This window comes from Mus pahari, chromosome 12, assembly GCF_900095145.1.
Source record: "Mus pahari chromosome 12, PAHARI_EIJ_v1.1, whole genome shotgun sequence".
NCBI classification, from domain to species: Eukaryota; Metazoa; Chordata; class Mammalia; order Rodentia; family Muridae; genus Mus; species Mus pahari.
In genome coordinates, this window is record NC_034601.1 from 73,115,584 (window position 1) to 73,136,359 (window position 20,776).

The 20,776-nt window shown below is 34.5% G+C and overlaps 1 protein-coding gene across 2 annotated transcripts in view; it reads left to right on the plus strand.

The window, feature by feature from the left end:
* Ncam2 (neural cell adhesion molecule 2) overlaps window positions 1-20,776 on the plus strand; it is a 419,526-nt gene that overhangs the window by 244,410 nt on the left and 154,340 nt on the right. For both annotated transcript variants that reach the window (XM_021209390.2, XM_021209391.2), the window contains exons 6-8: window positions 8,137-8,254; window positions 14,433-14,593; window positions 17,663-17,808. In XM_021209390.2, coding sequence (XP_021065049.1) covers window positions 8,137-8,254; window positions 14,433-14,593; window positions 17,663-17,808 — 425 coding nt within the window. The remainder of the gene's footprint in view (window positions 1-8,136; window positions 8,255-14,432; window positions 14,594-17,662; window positions 17,809-20,776) is intronic.

Consider the following 20,776-nt stretch of genomic DNA (forward strand, 5'->3'; position numbering starts at 1 on the left):
GATTCTTGCTTTTCAGGTGTGTTGGGGAATTCAGGACTGACTGAGGTGGGAGTGCTAGGTTCTGATGATGGTGAGTGGTCTTGGTTTCTGTTAGTAAGAGTCCTACATTTGCCTTTCGCCATCTGGTGATCTCTAGAGTTAGTAGTTATAGTTGTCTCTGGTTGGAGCTTGTTCCTCCTGTGATTCTGTTAGCCTCTGTCAGCAGTCCTGGGAGTCCAGCTCTCTCCAGAGTCTCAGTGGTCAGATTACTCTCTGCAGGGAAGCTCTCCTCTAGCAGGGAAGGTGCACAGAGACCTTGTGTTCAGATCTGCCTCCTTGCTGAAGATGTAGGCCCAAAACAGGGCCTGTCCCAGAAAATGTGTTGCCTCTACAGTTTATTCAGTCACCTGCACAGACTAGCCACTGAGGGACCGTGGACACAATATGACTCTCTCACTTGCTCTGGCAGCCAGAGCTCTCATAGGTGGCCACCTTTCCTCTGGCGAGGAAGGTGCCCAAATTTCTGGAACCTGAAACAATGTCTGACCCAGAAGCTAGGTTGCTTCTGTCTGTCCCAAAGTTGTGTAGCTTCTGTGGTCCACACTCTCACCAGTGTAGACTGGAGCCTAGGCGAACTGGAGCAAAGATGGCTCCCCAACCACCTCAGGCAGTGAGAGCCCTCCTGGGCAGACACCTCTCCTCTATGGGGAAGGTGCTCCTAGGTCTAGAGACAGTAATGGGATCTTTCCCAGAAGCTGTGTTGCTTCCTCAGGCAGCCCTCTCCAGGCAACTCATGGGAGCAAAGATGGCAAAGATGGCTCTCCTACCAGCTCAGGCCTTGAGACCCCACCCGGGCGGACACCTCTCCTTGGGCGGGAAAGGTGCCGGATGCCTGGAGCCAGAAAAGGGATCTTTCCCAAAAGCTGTGTCTCTTCTGCAGGCCACCCTCTCCCTGTCCATGCACTGGAGCTAAGATGCTCTTCTTACCAGCTCAGGTTGAGCCTATCTTCACTTTCTTAAATTTCAGATTCAACTTTTGTTCTATGATTATTTTCCAATTAATATTCTAGTATTATAAAATGCATATTTTTATATATTATATAATTTTATTTTTATTTATTAATTTATATATTATAATACTCTTTTTCAGTTAATTATAAATAATGTCCCCATATTATTTTAGCTCTTATTTTGTTCTACTTTTATTTGTCTTGAATGATGCAAGTATATATTATATCAACCTGTGGCCCATATTGGAGAAATGAATATGAACTCATAGCTTATGTACAGGTGCAGCGATATAATACTTATTTTAATAGGCTATTTCTGAAAACTGAAATTTGCAACTTGTTTTTCAAGCAAAGTCAAGTTTGCCAAGTCAAGATGTAAAGATTCCCAAATAGTTTTAATCTTGGCAAACATTCTAGTTTATACAAACCATAAATTCAGTAGCTTGAAAAAAGAATGATTCCTTGCTATTTAGAAGAAGTTTAGTAATGAAATATTATAATTCATTAGAAATGGGAAAAAACAATCAAGCTGTAAACAAGTACAAAATTGTAAAGAAACTGTAAAAACTGGCCATGGATATTAGCATAACAGAGCAATTGTGACTGGAATACACTATATTCCAAATAAGGAGATAATGGCAGTGTTGGATGGCTTTGGTATGCCATTAAAAACTTACTGTCTTCTATGTAATAATTAGTTATTCCTTTGAGAAAAAGGTATTGTGGAGGGGTAGAAAGTTCTCAGTAGGAGAGATGGAGGGAGTTGAAATAAGTAATTGGAGCCCACACTAATGGAGGAGAAAATGAGTAAGATATAATTAAGCATTATATTAACAAAGATATGTAACACTTAACAATAATAAAGGGTCATTTCCAGTTACCTAGAACCAAATTCTTAGATTCCAGTTTAGCAGAAGCTAACAGAGTCTAATAAGGTGCGAATTTAAATATTTCTGCTCGATTTGACAATAATATACTTACAAGACATATTAAATAGTATACTATTATTTAAGTAGATTACACTGTAGCATAATTTAATTAGCATAAATGTGCATGTACATTCATTGAAGAGCAGACATAGTGACTATATTCCTTTTATGATCACACAATGCTTAACTCTTGAAAATTTTGCAAAATCATTCAGAAATACATCATACAAATGTATTAAATGTGTTTAAAAGCTTTCTATGAAGTCTTTAAGATTTGAAGCTAGATAATTATGTTTGCATATACACAAACTATGAATGTACTCATTAAAATAAAGCCAATGTTATTTCCTGTGCCTTAATCAAAATAATTCTATCTTGTCTGACTTCTAGCTTTCTATCACTACTCAGAAAATATTCTTAGATATAAAGAAACAGGAAGGTATAAATTCAAAGTATAAAAGTTAGTACAAGGTTATTCATGTAAAAATGGTGTGCCTTATTTTCTAAACCTTTTGTAAATTCACAAAAATGACCCACTAACCACAGATTCAAATCTGGGGTAATGGAGATAGTAACACTTGAGGTTGAATGAAAATCATCAAGAAATAGAAATTTAAGGCAATTTTATGTTACTCTTCTTTCAAATGCCACAATCAAAAGAAGATGATAATGGCTGGATGTATTTGTGAAAGTGAATGTCCAGCTGTAGAGTGTAGTTTTCATCAATGATCGTTGGGCTATGATCTCTGCATTTATATCTAATCAACTCATTTCTGTAGGGCAAGAAAATGAGGAATACTACTTTCTGATCCCATAAAATTTTCATTATAAGCTGTACAAAATGTCATAGTATCTAAGCATCAGTACATAAAAATACAGTATACAGCACCATTAAGTTGTCAGTATTGTAACTGACTCAATCATGAAGTCAACAAGCAATAATAAACCAAATTTATGATTATAATTTGTGAATGAATTGTTAATAATAGTATGTAAAATACAAAATATAACCTAGGCCAAGTGCAGGAAATATACATTTATTAAGACCAATCTAATTTCCAATTTTGTAATTTCCCCCATCAATTTTATTAAATTTCCTAAATTGGATATCTGACAATATAAAAGGAAAGGTAGTTTTTATCTAACCAGTGTTTTATGGATTTTTCTCATGAAAAAATTTGTTTAGATGTGTGAATATGTGGGAATGTAGATATAGAAAAATTTACAAGAATTTGTGTATACTTACATAAGTGATTTTCATGAGGAGATAACAGTTTTAGACATTTTTTACTTCTCATATATCTAAAAATTATAGTCTGTTGAGTACACTTATACTAAATTCTGCTTGCCAATATTTGTAAGTGTTCATCTGTGCTAGCTAGTGTTGTTTCAAGTTGAACTAACTAGAATCACCAGAATGGAGGGAACCTCAATACAAAAAAAAAAAAAAAAAAAAAAATGCCTCCACAAGGTTTATTTGTAAGTTATTTTCTCAATTAGTGAGTGATTGTTGAAGGATGGGCCAGCATATTTGGCTTGGGTCATCTCTGGGATGTTCAGAGTTCTATAAGGCATCATGCTGAGGAAGCCATTGGTAGCAAGCGTGTAAGCCCCCACCCCCACCCCCACCCCCCAGACTCTGTATCAGCTCCTGTATCTAGGCTCTATCCTAACATTCAGTGATAAACTACAAAAGGCAAATGTAAGCCAAGTCAACCCTTTCTTCCACAATTTGATTTTGATTATGGTGTTTCATGAGCAATAGCAACCCTAACTAAAGTCCATACCATGATAGTTAGGTATTTATTGATTGCTGTGAAAAACCTGACCAAGTTGTTTTGGGGAGGATTTTAGAAGGACTTTGAAACTTTGTGCAAGAAAAGTCATTGAATGTTCAGTGCTTGGTGAGCTGTTTGGCAGGAGCCTGGAAGATAAGAATGTTCAGGACAATGAAAATCGGGGCCTGGCCTGTGATGTTTTACAAGGATGTTTAAAATCTCTACCGAGGCCATTCATTATTTTTGAAACTGTATTCTCGTTAGCTGGGGTTGAAGAATTGGCTGTGATCAACAAGATACCAGAACTACTAAAGTGAAACCTTTGCTTTGTTGGAAGACTCAATGTTGATCTGATGGAGCTGGAGAGACTAGCTTCATTGAGGTGAAGTCTTCTGGGAAATTTTACCTGAGAGCCGACATCAGGTATGGTTCAGTGCTGGCAGCCAATCTTGAGAGTGTAAGAGTCACGAAGATTGAAGTGGTTTGAAGGAATGATAGGATCATGAGGGCTGACACTGTGAGAAGCCAGGAGAGCGCATTGGTGAAGGTAGAGTCTCAGTGACACTTGATGGCACTGGATTGAAGGGATTATGCATAGAATTGGAAGCTGGCACCATGAACAGAGCCTAGGAAAGGCGATTGGAGAAGGTGTAGTCCCATGGCAGAAGACCCCAGTGTTTTGAAGATGAAAAACCATAGGATGACAACCAAGACCATCAACAGCTGTGGAGTGGAGCCTACTGGAGGCTAGAAGATAGGAGGTGTATTGCAGTTGGCAGAAATGAGGAAGAGGCCCAAGAATCTGAGATAATTGGTGTGTTGTCCATACTGTGACTATGCACCGGTTCTTCTCTCTCTCTCTCTCTCTCTCTCTCTCTCTCTCTCTCTCTCTCTCTCTCTCTCTCTCTCTCTCTCTCTCTCTCTCTCTCTCAATTAAATTTTTACACTCCATATTTTATTCCTCCCTATCCACCCTCTGACTTGCATATTCCCTTACGTCATTGCTCTTGAAATAATATTTAATTTATTCTTGATTTATCAGAATCCCCACTGTTGAGAAGCTGAATTTTATAAGAATTTAGATTTCAAAGAGACTGAACTTGTAAAGATGTGGGACTTTTAAAATGTGAAAAATTTTACATTTTGATGTTCATATTAATGTAAGCCCTTTGAGATGAATGAAAAGGAAAGGTTGTGGCTTAATAATGATGTATACAGATGTCAAGTTGACAAGGAATCAGTTTGCTGGCTAGTTTTATGTTAACTTGCATTTGCCCTATATGTTTTAGTCTGTGTTTCCTCTCAAGAAAGCTGTTCATACTTTATCTTACTAATTATGAAATTTCCTCTTCACAGCACCTTATTCTACTAGCTCCACTTATTTTTTTTTTCTTTTTCTGAAGACTAGCTGCTTGAAGTGGCTGCTCACTCTCCACAGGGTATACATGTTTAAAAGTTTTATTTGAAAGGAAAGGATAGGGTCTGACAGACAGGAAGAGTTCAAGACTCTGGGGCCCAATTTGCGCAGAAAATACCTTGTCTGCAGTCCCACCCAACATCTGAGCAAAGCAACTCAGTGTAATCCTTACTGAACTTCAAGACAAGGTATGGTATTGTTTAGGACAGGTGAAAACTCTCCGGGCAGGTAATGATCTCAAGGCTTACTAAGGGAATTTTTTCGTGAATCACATATTCCAGGGATTTTATTGAGGCAAAAACTCAAGTGACAGCTTTCCCAGGATTTTTGTCAACACAAGATTTCCCAGCTGAGTTGTAAATCAATTCTTTCCACACAACCTCTAGCAGTGAACCTTTCAACTGACTTGAAATTATTCATTTATATACCAAATATTCCACAGATTTGACAGTGATCTAATGTTAGACAGTTATGCTTCATTTTCAGTATACATTTTTAATATTTATGTATTTATTAATAATTTATTTACATTTCAAGTTTTATCTCCTTACCCTGTTCCCTCCCTCCCGGAAACCCCCTATCCCAACCTCCCTCCCCACTTCTATGAAGGTATTCATCCACCCACCCACGCACTCCTGCCTCCCTGCCCTTGATTCCCCTACACTGGGGCATCTATCCAGCCTTCATAGGACCAAGATCCTCTCCTCCTGTTATTGATTCCTGACAAGGCCATCCTCTGCTACAAATCCAGCTGGAGCCATGTGTAGTCCTTGGTTGGTGGCTTAATCCCTGGGAGCTCTGGGGCTCTGGTTGATTGATATTCTTGTTCTTCCCTATGGGGTTGCAAACCTCTTTAGCTCCTTCAGTCCTTATCCTAACTCTTCCATTGTACCCCCATTCCCGTTCCCCACACACACACACACAGTGGAATTGTTGGCTACTAGGATCCAACTCTGTATTTTTAAGGCTCTGGCAGGGCCTCTCAAGAAATAGCAGCAACAGCAGCAGAAGCAAAAGAATTGAAAAACTCTCTTCAACCTCCAAATATTTCTATCTAGAGAAATGTACTGGAAGGGCTTCTGTTAAAAGCTTCTTTTCAGTATTATGACAAAATATGTGTTACTATAAAAAATAATTTAACCATTCCTTCAAATGAGTGTATAAATAGTGAATGGTAAAACAACCATGCCAATAGGACGCTGCATCTCTCAGCCTTCCTCAGATTAGATTCTTTATGCAGTGCAAGGTGGTGAATACAGAGAGCCAAGACTGGTGAAAGTTCATAGGATAAATGACCAATGGATGGTAAGCCATGATCTGGGCATCTCTTTTCTAGTCCTACTCTCCTCCAAAGCTTAGGAATAGCATGGGAGCACAGAAGAAAATGTTAGGAGTCACAGAGTGGTCAAGATCACTGCAAAATAAGATCTTCTTAACATGGCAGGACTGTTGCACTCATGAACTCACAAAAACTGGTTACAAGAAAAAAAAATCTTCTTCTAAGACAAGAGCATAATACCTATCAGAGAGAAGTGAAAAGCAAGAAGAAAGGCAAACTAATTGTCCAGTGGCAAAATGTCCTGAACATATTCATACAAGTAACATGTGAACAGAACAAGTTATATTAAAGAATATAAATATATATAAATATATATATATGACTGCATATTCATATATTCCTCCATATATACATATATATATGTATATGTGTGTTGTGTGTGTGTGCGTGTGTGTGTGTGTGTGTGTGTGTACAATAACAATTAATGAAAAAAAGATGTCATAAATTGGGAGGAGAGTGGAGAGAGGTGTATGGGGAAATTGGAAAGAGAAAAAGGTAGAGCAAATACTGTTATTGTGTGATACTATCAAAAAAGAAATTTAAAAAGACAAGAAAGCTCTAATGTGCCTCATTTAATGTTCATTCACAAGGCACAAAATTAAAGTAGTAGGTTATATGGTGAAAATGTTAACATGTCTATAGTTACAACAGAAAGAAAATGAGACAAAAATGAATCTGTCCTTAGTGCTAAGAGTTAATAGTTATAAAAGTCCATCTTTGTGGCTACTAGTAATTATTTTTATGCTATTTTATGTAAAAGCTCTCTTCCTATACCTAACCTCCTTAATGTGAAGCAATGTGCTTAATTATTAACGAGTATATTACCTACATTCCTCACTGTCAGTGGGCTATGCCTCTTTGATGCATACTTGAACACTACTTTAAAGATATGCAACTGTAATCAAACATCTAAATATCTGTGTCTCTCTTTTGTCTAATCTATTACTATATCTGTTTTATAATTACTATTTCATCATATACACCTTAATGGCATAGGGTGTGAGCTGAGTGCTAGATAAGGCTTTACTTTGGAACTGAGGCATTGCCATGGAAGTCTGCAGCTTGTTTATTGCAAACACTGCATTTCAGCCACAGTTTCAACATGACCAAAATGTGCAGCGTATACAGTTTCGCAATGTAATTAGTTGGAAATTGAGGAAGCTTAATTTTAAAATTGAATTGTTCATGAAAATCTATTTTCATACTCTATGGCTGAAGCAGTTTCTCTCCATAAAATGTTTTATAGTTGTTTGAAGAAATTAAGTGTAGTTAATCAGAAAGAACATTATGTTTTGACACCTAATTTGAAAGCCCTGTCTTGAAACAGTGAATGATGGCCTATGGAATTACATAGACCAATAAGAACCCAAATAGGAAATCCATTTATGCTCAAAGTAGATTTCAGTATGGATTAAGTCAGTGCTCTTGTGTCTTTGTGTGAGACATATTTCATGTATTATATATGTTCACTAAAATACACAATTCATTGTTTAACAGATTGAGAAATACTAAACTAATAACATAGTGAATTATCCTATTACACATAAGAAAACATATCACTGACCTTAATTCTCCATAAACAGAAAGGAACTAAGGAGATTCAACACAGTAAAAGGCAGTGGCAAATTATTGTTGGTGCAGAATTCTTGTTGCAACTCTTTATGCTATGTCCTTATTCCTTCAGTTCCACCAACAATCATGATGTCCCAGAAGTCCTTCAATGCTACAGCAGAGAGAGGAGAAGAAATGACCTTGACCTGCAAGGCCTCAGGCTCCCCAGATCCCACCATCTCTTGGTTCAGGTAAGTGAGTGCCCGTGTCTTCTGTGTGGTGCTAATAAGGTACACAGACTAATGTTTGAAGTTGTAATTATTTAGAAAGTAACAAAGATTATCTTATCTAATTTAAAAATTAAGATTATCCAACACCAAGTGATCATCCCTGAAAACATATATGCAAGTAACATTATACAGTTGGAGTGGGGTGTATTTAAGACTATATGTACACATATGGAAATATGTGTTCATGTACATATATACATGTAAATAATGAAATGAGATCATGAATTTGAAAAAAAATTTCTTTGTCTCCTTTTCTTCTGATCTTGTCTTATTCCAGATTGCTTGTTTTTTATATTTTATTATTGTTTTTAAATGCCTTTTTTATAAAGAAGAGAAAGAAAAGATATGGATTTTAATGAAAGATGACAGAGAGAGGATCTGGGAGCAGTTTAGGGAGGGAAACCAAGAACAGAACATATTGTATGAAAAAAATCTATTTTTTGAATCAATTTGTTTGTTTACATTTCAAATGATATCCCCCTCCAAGTTACCTCTCCACAGAGCTACCATCCCACACCCCCTCCCCCTCCTCTCCTTTGCCTCTATGAGGGTGCTCCTCCACCTACTCACTCACTCCTGCCTCACCACTCTATCATCCCCCTGCACTAGGGCATCAAACCTCCACAGGACCAAGGGCCTCCCCTCCCAATGATGTCAGATAAGGCCATCCTCTGCTACATATGTATACGGAGCCATGGGTCCCTCCATATGTACTCTTTGGTTGGTGGTTTAGTCCCTCGGAGCTCTGGGTGGTCATTAGTTGATATTATTCTTCTCATGGGGTTACAAGTCCTTCCTGTAGCTCTCCCATTGGTTTCCCATTGGGTTCAGTCAGATGATCGGCTGTGAGAATCCATATCTGTATTGGTCAGGTGCTAGTAGAACCTCTTAGGGAACAGCCATACTAGGCAAGTGCTTCTTGGAATCAACAGTAGTGTGGGGCTTTGCTTTCTGCACATAGATGGATCCCTAGGTGGGGCGATCTCTTTTCAATCAAAATTAAAAAAAGAACAAGTAGGAGCATATGGTAGATTTTAGATGGAGAAAGGAATAGGAGATGATCTCATTTACTATATCTCATAAATAATGGAAATTATTAAAAAAAAAGCTCTTAAAATAATTCACTATGAGTGTGTGTGTGTGTATGTGTGTGTGTATGTGTGTGTATGTGTACATACATGTATGTACCATGGCATGTTTATTGATATCAAAGAATGATTTTCAAGAGCTTGTTCTTTTCTTTCACCATGGAATCTGAAATGAACTTAGGGTTCCAAACTTGTGAATACTTTGATGCTGTGAGGCATATTGCCAGTCCAAGATACCATATATTTTTGGTTAACTGTACAAGACTGCACAGCCAACGAGTGCATCACGTACATGTATCCTGTGCTATAATTTTTTCTGAGTGAAAGGCTGCTGGAGAATGTTTACTGTTGCTACAGTGTATCTTTTGTTCACCCTTGGCACCATCACCCTGTTACTGATTGATTTTTCTTGTTGCATCTGAAATAGGTTCTGTATTACAAATGGATATATTAGCATTTTTAGCAATTTCACAGTTTGGTTCACAATCATGTATTTTTATATGAAAATAGCTGTATATTGTCTTTTTGTACTATATTGTAAAATAGTTACATAGGTGAAATTCGAGAAATTAGGTTTTCATTTCACAAATCCCCCAATCAAAACAATATGAATTGCATTTTACAAAGCTATTCTTTGACTATTTCATTGTCTATTAAGTTTTTAAATGTACTTTGACTCAACTATGGCCATCACATTTTATAGCACTCTATTGTCATTGATTATTGCTGAAAGAACTAAATCGAAGGTAATGGAGTTTAAAAGTGGACAATCTTGTATAGAGACATGAGGGTGCAGTTTATAAAGTTGAGAAGATGACTTAATCAGTTAAGTGATTACCTCATAAGCATGAGGTCCTGAGATGGATTCTACTGTCTGTCTCAAAATGCCAGTCATGCTATTGCACAGTTTTAAGTCAATGCAAAAAAGTACATGCACCACGATCATAGAGCATCACTGGACAGGCAATTTAGGCTAACAGAAGAGGTCAATGCAAAACCATGTTCAGAAGCAAGAATTAACCTTGAAAGTGGCACCCTGCTATATCTGATTTCTCATGTATGCATACATGAAAATGTCATACATATATAAATGTATACACACAATAAATGTAAAAACATTCTGATGATAGCCCTACTAGCCACCATTTTACCCTGTCACATGATTTTATCATTTTGTGACTATTATTACTACTGCATGTGATTATATTTGTATTTTTTTTCCACTCAGTCTAATTTAACTACCTGGTGATCCATACATATTATTGTGTGCATTGATATGTAATTTTTAATTCCAAATAATATTCCAAAGCAAAAAAAAAATACAGTTTTTGTATGAACACTAAGATCTATAGTCATTGCTATACTTCATAAATGCTAAAGTGCAAGAATAAAAATCATAAAATTTTTAGTCACATGTATTCCATATATACAAAGGCAAAGTGACAAGTTTTAAGCTCTAGAATTCGTTTTAAGGACAATAACAAACACTGCTATGCTTTACTGTTTTCCTTTTAAACTTAGTTTGATAACAGATTATCATATCTTTGTCTTGTTTATGCTTTGAGTGTAGTATGATTCAATAAGCATAACACAAACAAAGTGATTGAAACTGATACATACAGATACTAATTCTTTGAAATATTGTTTTAGTAGGATTGCCAACCTGACATCAGGCTACTAACCCTAGGTGATCATGATGTATCTCAGAGATTGCTGATTTGCCATAAGAAATCTTACTGAGTCTCTGACATGACTTATGTTATTCAACACAAAGAATAAATGATAATCAAGAACATGACATTCATGATCATGCACTCCCAGAAGTATTAGATATTTTAATTTGTTTAAAATTATTTTTAATAATTTATTTGAAATAAAAATAGCATAAGAATTAAATGTGCCAAATTCAAAATATATTTATTTACACACACACACACACACACACACACACACACACAGGCACGTAATTTTTTTTCATCCGTATACCTTCAAATGCCATTTCTTGCTTATAATGGATAGTACTTAAATTGAAACAGACGTTTTGGTGTTTGATTTAAAAATTGTATTTGAGAAATAGGATTGTATTGTTTAAACATTTGTAAAGACAAATTTACTTTTACTGAAAGGTTTTTGTTTAATTCCATTTATCTATAGGTATAAAATGTGTATCAAAACTATACAAATACATTCTTGTAAGCATTGGGGAGTGTATTGGATGCACTTGGGGATCCAGACGACCTGCCAAGTAGAATAGAGAACATGCATGCTAGTGATATGATGGAAGCCCCTGTGTTAGTAATTGTGGGTCGATATAAGAGAATATAGTGTATTAGATGGTGTGTTTAAACAGCAAAAATATAGTTTCTTACAGTTCTCAGTTGCTGGTGTCCAAGATCAAGGTATCAGTGCTGTTGGTTTCTGATGAGGATTCTTTCTTTCAACCTGATGTCCAATATATCCTGTAATAGCTTTCCCCCCCCCACACACACACACACACATAAATGGTGGGTTCTTATTTTTGGTAAAGAAAACAGGTTCCTTGACATAGAGAGGTAGTGTACACAGAAGGACCTGTTTTATCCCCACAATCTTGATAACAAAGCTGTGTTACTTAGTGTGTGCTTATGATATCAGTGAAGGAGAGAAGGAAGAATGTCATGTGGACCCATGGATCTCAGTTGTCAGTCTTCACACACGACATCCAACAAATGTAGCAGTGACCTCTGCAAATTTAAATTTATTCAATGTCCCTGTCTCCAAATTCAGACTCTTGAGTTGTTATGGGGGCAATGTTCACACGGAGGTGTGCCCATGCATTAATATTTTACACAATATAGAAGGTACATAAAAGCTAAAAGTTAGAACACTGATTAATTTCCACAAAGTAAACAGCAATGCCTAGGAAAGTCCAAAGGCATTGTTTTATGGTATGCATTTACAGACGTGTGCTCATGAACTTTAATTTCATTCAAAGCCTACTGTGACTTATTATCGGCTTTGTTGTGTTATTAATTACTGCATTACTATAGTTGGTAGGCTACAGGCAATCCCGCTGGCCTTCTCTTTGGGAACTATTCACAGCTTATGTCATCAACTGCTGCCTACAGGTGCATCAAGTGTGCATCAACCTACTCTTGTCTTGAAAACTTCACAGCTGGTTTCTTTTTGTTTTCTTTCTTCACCTAGTCTTTATAGACATAAGTATATACAAATAGTAAACGTAATGAACTTTCAGCTTCTGTTAGTCTTTTATGTTTCACTGAATATTGTTCTTAATTTTATTTTCGCTACCATGTTTACTTTGCATTTCATCTCCATTTTCGTTTTAGATAACAGTTCTGTCCTATATTTTCACTCTTACAAACATGCTTTTATCTGTAAACAGTACCTTAATTATATGTGGTTGATTTTTACACAATTATATTTAAATTTTTCTTCACTTCAAACTTTTTGTTCAAGCTTCCACTGAATACTACTTTGGGTATTGACTATTTTTAATTATGTTATTTTCTTTACATATCTGGGTGTATGCTTAACCTTAATTTCTGATACTGTTTGCAAATTTCATTAATTATCTGTAACATAGCAAGTGTTTTCATAACTTATCTTCAATTCATCATTTCTTTTGTTTCAGCAAATATTCTAGTAAATATTCTCTGCATTTTTAATAATAGTCATAGGAAGATATATCACATTTCTATTTTACAGTGGTAACTATCTGTACGTATTCAAACATCTAAAGTAGTTTTTAAAAATCAGTTACTGAAATCTAAATTCTTATTTTCTAAATGTCTTTTAAATTTGCATGTGTATTTGACCATTTTTAATTTCTGTTTATACTGTCCTAAACATGTTTTTGAAGCAATATTGTTGTGTGATTAAATATTTATCTCCTTGGGTCAGAACAATATTTCATGTAATTGTTTAGAGATTTATGGTTCCCAATAGAACTTTTTGGCATTTCTGTTTTTTCTGACTTACATTTTGGCATCGTCTTTGTATTCTCCATTGATATTTCTATACTCAATTTCTATGGTCACAGAGAAAGTGCCATCTGAAGATTTTTCCATCAGGTCATATTTTTATTGATGTACATTTCAGGTATGCATTTTTCAAATGCCTTTATGTCTCTGGCATTATTGACATGCTTTGAATTCATTTGAAAGTCGCTATGGCATATAAAAGTTTTGCTCTCCTTACAACAGCAAAGATCTTTAAATAACATCTTTTAAGTTGAAATCAAAACTGATAAAGAAATATTAATATATCCATCCTAGAGAGGTTCTGAGTGTTTTACTTCAGTGTATCATATGAATAATTCAGTGCACGATTGAAAATAATAAGACAAAAAAGTGAGAAAAATGAAATGAGTAAAAGTTAGTAAGGCGAATATATAAGATTTTACAGTGTATAAGGATGTTATAAAATATTTATGTATTTAAAATATACTAGAGAATGCTAATAGCCAATATTATTATAACCAAATAAATACTAAATAAAATAAATTTCACTGGGGAAAGCACTTGGAAATGATAGTTATCGCTGTGAAGAAACAAAAGATATTAGCGTTACTATCACATCAATTTCTACTGACAATACTTATATGATCTAGACACTAATGATATAAATTTATATTATTTCATGTGAAATAATGTATTTTTAATTAGAGTTTCTATTTTTGTAAGTCATGTGTACACAACTTTGTAACATAAATGTATGTTGGCTAATTAATAGTTAAAGTACAAAAGAATAAAAATCAGTAATGAGTATTTTTAATAAAGTATTAATTCATATGCTTTAATTACTTGAGTCAATATTAATATTTCAACCTCAGACAAATGTCATTCTTATCTCTAAACAAGCTAAATTTCAAGCATTATTTTTTTGTGTTTGCCTTAAGGTTGCTTGACTAATAAAAGTATATTTTGACTGAGTTATAACAATCAGTTATCCTAACCATGAAAAATTTTAGGCTTATATATAGTAAAGTTGATTTGATGTTCTATTTATAAAATTAGATTGTGAAGATCAACTTCTTTTGTCTTTTTTAGGAACGGCAAACTCATTGAAGAAAATGAAAAGTATATTTTAAAGGGCAGTAATACAGAGCTCACTGTCAGGAACATAATCAATAAAGACGGAGGCTCTTATATCTGCAAAGCAACAAACAAGGCTGGGGAAGATCAAAAGCAGGCCTTTCTACAAGTGTTTGGTAAGTATCACAGCATTATAATTTGAGATTATAATGCAATATCCATCCAAGTGTAAGGATGTCAGAGCCAACCTAACCTCTTCTATCAGATACAAACTATAAACTGTCTGCATTTCAAAAACATGCATTAAATAATATATTTTTTTCAATATGTTGTCAAACATTTCTTAAAACTTATGCCATTACATCATTAATGGACACATGTTACGATTGATTTTATATTTGGTGCTTTCAAAATTTCCCATGTGAAAAGCTCTTGTTTAGAAATGTTTCCCTGTAACTATAATCAGAGTCTTACCATCTTCAAAGTCAGTATGTGAGCATTATCCATATTGAGTAAGAGATGTAATGTTTGTAGTGGGGAAGCTGTCTGAGCATGTAGAATAGGAGAAGTGTTTATTTTACTCTCTTGGTTTTGGCAATTAAAGGGACAGTTGCTCACATACTGTGTTAAACAAGTCTGAGGCCAGAAATGATGCTGGTTCCCTGGTCCCCAATACTGGCTTTAGTTCCCAAAAGGCTGTGGCTCCATTTTTAACACCTACAAGGTGGCTCACTACCACCTGTAATTCCAGTTCCATTGGCTCTGCTGCCTCCTTCTGGTCTCCCTGAGTAATGCAGGCACATGGTATACATACATAAGAATTAACAAAACACCAACATAGATACAAATGTATCTCTTTTTAAAAGTTAAACACATAGCTAATATATTGTGGCTTTAGCCTCCTTTACATATTTTATTATCAAATTATTTCATAATAAAAACTAGAAAAATGAAAGGTGAGAAATATGTGGTTAAGAAGGGTGCATGATATTGCTAGCAGCTGAAAATATTTTCTTCACTTTGAACACAAAATGAATAATAAGGCTTCTGTCTGGTATTGTAGCTGCAGCATGTATGAATTTGGATGGCAGAGACCTTAATAGTGTGTGTGTTCCTGTAGGATGATACAGAATTTGAAGAAATTTTATGAAAAATGAAAATTAAATAATAACATATTCCCAGACTACTATGAGATCCGATTAGTCAGATAGCATTGAATAGAGACTGCCATTTAGGTCAACATGGTTTTGCAGTTTCAAGGTAAGGTCATACTAAAATGGTGTTTCTAAAAGTTTCAATTATGATGTATAGAAAGAAACAAAAGCCATACTTAGATTGCTCACATACAATGAAGAACACATGGATTTGAACTATAAAATACAGGAAATTCTTATCTAACCTTTCTCATATTGAAATATTAGCTTCAACATTGAGGAAACTAAATAAATATTCCTCAGTGTGAGGTAAGTAGTTAGAAATGGGAGTGTCTATGATACAATTCGCAAGAAGAGGTGCTCAACTGCACAATCTGTCTGAGCTAATGTAAAATACCATGTAGTCATGTTTTCTATTATTAGGATGACAGAGTGTGAGGGCAAGGAGAACATCAAGGCTCCTGTGGCTTCCATCGTTTGAAACACCAACTAATACACATCGCAGTGTATCATTGTGGGATCACTTTTTGCAGTAACAAGAATAAATTTATTTTTTATATTTCTAAAAAATACATACCTACAGTAATGAAAGGAATGAAATGTAAAACTAGCCGGGCGTGGTGGCACACGCCTTTTAATCCCAGCACAGGAGGCAGAGGCAGGCGGATTTAGAGAAACCCTGTCTCAAAAAACAAACAAACAAACAAACAAACAAAAAGATATGTAAAACTACTTATAAGTTTTTTTCATAGTTCTGCTATCAGCGATCTTAATTCTGGTTAAAATTTTTCATTTCTAATAGATTTTTAAGTTCTGTGAACTGATAGAACTGATATGATAAAGCTAGATTTTAGTATCTATATCTAATTCTTTTTTATTTTGCTAAATAAGTAAGAAAGAAAAGGAAAGTTGAGAGAGAGAAAGAGAGAGAGTTAGAGAGGGGGGGAGAGAGAGAGAGAGAGAGAGAGAGAGAGAGAGAGAGAGAGAGAGAGAGAAGCAGGGTCTTAATGAGTTTCTTTTGCAGTAATCCAACACCATGACCATAAGTAAAGTAACTTGGGGAAAGAAAGGTTCATTTCATTCTACAACTCTTAGGCTATAGATGAATGATTACATAATGGAGTCAGGGCAAGAACTCACACGGCATGCTCAGCTTGATTTCTTCTACACCATAAACCTCATGCCCAGGGCTGGTATCCCCCACAGTTGCACGGTCTCAACCACAGTAACTATCAGTCAAGTACATTTTCCATAGGCTTGTCCACAGGCTAATTTGATGAAGGCATATTCCAAATAAGGGTCCGTCTTCTCAGATGATGATGTGCCATGTTAACACAAGCAAACAATACAAACAACAACAACAAAAATCCTGGAAACTGATAAAAAAAAAAAGACCAAATTTTAGATTATTATGCCAGTATGTAATTGTGGAAGTAGGTGTATTTTATTATAAAGAAAATTTTATACCAATATACATAATGTTGTGCTCTATAGAGATACAGTTATAAATAAATTGTTAACACCAGATCTATGTTTAATCAAATTAAAATTTTAACTCATCACTTATAATTACACATAGAAAATTCTTGAATATGTTTTTATATCATGACATTTTTAAGTTATATACAACTAAATGTCTTAGGTACCAAGAAACTCTAATCACTTGTCTACTCTGTTGAACTTATTAAAAGATAAAATACAATAAATGAGTAAAGAGATGATTCATATGTATCTGTGTGTGCTTGCAAATATCTTGTTTTGGAGAGGAAATTTGAATTTTGTGGCTTTAGGAAGCAAATAAGAGAATGTTGTGTTAATTTGGCAAAATTTTGTTAGGAATTATATTTTATGTTGACTTATGTGTATCTGAAATAACTATTATAATGAAAATAAGTAGGATTTTTATTTAGAATTGTCCCCCACTTTATTTGTAATTTGTTGGGTCTTTTTAGAAAGCATGTTATAACTGCTATGGAAGTCTTCATCTTATAGAGTTCATACTTGGCGTCAAAAGTCTGTTATGAAATTTTCACTGTGAATTGTAACCATTTTGTTCCAATACCAATTGAATAATATGTATATTTTTTACAGTACAGCCGCATATATTACAACTTAAAAATGAGACGACGTCTGAGAATGGTCATGTCACACTTGTCTGTGAAGCAGAAGGGGATCCTGTTCCAGAAATCACATGGAAAAGAGCCATTGATGGAGTCACATTTTCTGAAGGTGATAAGGTAATACTGTTTATTCTAGAATAATCCATCCGTAGGTATACAATTTACACATTAACTTACATGAACCAAATAAATAATGTATTAAAACTACCACTAGGGAAAAAAAAAAAAAAAAAAAAAAAAAAAAAAAAACCTACCACTGAGCCAGTTTAAAATGATTGTAGTGGAGCAGCTATAAGTCAATTAGTAACAGGTAGGTTTTTAGTATTATTTGTAAAGCAGCTTCTGTGGATGTTCGATATATACTGAATCTCTAAAAAAAAAAAACTTTTTTCTAGTTTAACTTCAATCTCCTCTGTATAAATTAAGTCATTAAAATCTGAGGCACTCATTCTTTTCCTTTAAGAAATGTTTCTGTGCATAGGTTTCTGAGTTCATGTAATGGAAACCCTAAGAAAAAGATGTCAAGACAGATATAGATACAACATTTTGATCTGCTTTCATTACAGTAAATTGAAGTTATGCAGAATTCAAATATTACCATGTATTGTATGTACTCCATGGAGTTTTGTTACTGATAATTTTCACAATCTCTCACATTAAAATTAAGGTAAACACAGAAAACAGAAATAATATAGAATCAGAAAGACAGAGAAAGGGGCAATGACATTCCTGGAATTGGAAAATCCTATAATAATGTTTAAATAACATTATATGTATTGAATATATACATACAAAAGTTGGTGTATATATAATAAAATGCCTCAAATCACTTTAATTTAATAATGTGACAATAGGAAAATGAAGAGTGATTTTGCCTACAAAATGTTTCCTGCCCTATTACCTGACTATATTGCATTCAACATCACATTAAGTTCATAAATTGATAAGGTGTCATAAATTGATAAGGCATCAATTTTGTCCATTTCTCATTTAAAAGGATGTGTTCCCATATGTCAAATTTTCAAGTAATCTCTTAATGTCATTTTTATAACAGTGCATATCTCTTTAGAAAATAATTAATGATATTCACTAGGATTATTTTATATATTCCCTTAAAATATGAAGCAGTAAAATGTGAATGACCACCATCATATTTTGGAAACATTACAGTTTCCCATAATATTATCCCAGCTCAAAAACTTAGGGATTGGTATGGCACCATGATCAAGTATTAGAAAAATTGATATTCACAAAATTAGTAAAGCATAATCAGATACTGTAGTGGTAAGGTGTTGTTCAAAATTCTATGAATGAGTCAAGTAATTCTCCACAGACCACGTACTCTGATTTCTTATTATTTTCCTAGCTGAAAGTTCTTTCTTCTCCATGTTATCTCATTCTTTTTATTTCACTAACATTCCTATATGTACATGCTGAACATGAGTTGTATATTACCTGTTATTTCATCAATAAAGTAGCATCAAGAAAACAAACTGTCTGACATTTGTTCTAATAGCATTCAACAAAGCAATCATAGAAATGGAATTTTAATACAAATTTATAGTGTAGACAAATGGATTAGTTGATTTCTGTGATGATATTTCTCAACTGATTGCTGACTGATTCTACATATCATCTGACTTTTCAGAAAGGGTTCCTAGTCTCTTCAACAAAAAAATCCACAAATTGAAAAACTGAAGTGGGCATTGACAGAATGCAGACTTTAAATCCATCCTGGACTCATATCTGTGCTCAGTTTTGTCAATAATATTTGGGTCACTTAATAAGAGTACTTCCATGCTTGCATTATTCATCATGATGCTTATTAATATCTTATTTAATAACAAAATGAAAAGTACATTGTAAGTCCCATGACAATAATTTAGCTTGTACAGTTCATATCATTACTCTTATACCAAGTGAACTTTGATTATGAATAGTCTTTATAAAGTGTGACACCGATGGTCTGAAGGAATATTAACATTTGCAGGTTGAATTGAGACTGTATCATTTTTGTTATGGAAAGTGACATGACATTGAATTTTCTATGATAATCACTAGGAGATACTGTAACAATTCAGATTCTATAATCTCAACCTTGAAGTTAATTCAATATTTCTTGTTCACAGCTAAGGAATATTTAATATGAGCCATATGAGTATGAGTTCAGAAAACGCCTGGGAAATCGACTTTAACTTCTTGGCTCCTTATCAAGATGAAATTCAATAAATAATTCTTGCAATAATAAAATATTATTAACAGGGTTGTGTAAGACCCTGATTGAGACTTGGAAAATTCAACACAAAATAATCACAACATTCATGAGGAAAGTAACTAAGCTTTGATGAAATTGCAAATCTATATGTACTAATGGGTCAAGTTATTATGTGTTTTAAAATACATATTAATTTTTCTCCGATAGCATGTAAATATGCTCATCTTTCAAAACATTTTTAAAAGATACAAATCAAGGAACCACATTTCTTTTGTCTGTTTCACACTTGTGAAATTTTTTAATAAAGATAGAGTAGTCCATGAATCAGTGTAACATGTAACTGAATCTATTTTTACTAAACTCCAAAATTAGGTAAATGCACTCAAAAGTTGTCTTTGTAACAGAACTTTCAGCCTTCAGCTGTAGAAAAAATAATCCACAAAATTTCTTACTGTGAATGAGAACATAAAAGGAATTGTAACCTCTGTTGGAAGACTCTTTCTTAAAGACATAAAGAATGGGTACTATAGCAATATATCAGTAATCTACGTTACTGTAATATTGTAGTAAAGTGCTGGAGTTGCAAGCATGAAAGCCTAAGTTCATTTTAGAGACCATGTAAAAAGTGCCAAGTAAGATTTTATGTCAGTATCTCCTCTGCAGTTATTATGATAACACTAGACAGGCATAAGCAAGGCCATCCCTGTGGTTTCCTGGCCAGCTAGCCTCACCAAAGACGTCAAGAGTCTGTTTCAGTCTAATAAGAGACTCTGCCTGACAAAGAATTTGTGTGTGTGTGTGTGTGTGTGTGTGTGTGTGTGTGTGTGAGAGAGAGAGAGAGAGAGAGAGAGAGAGAGACAGAGACAGAGA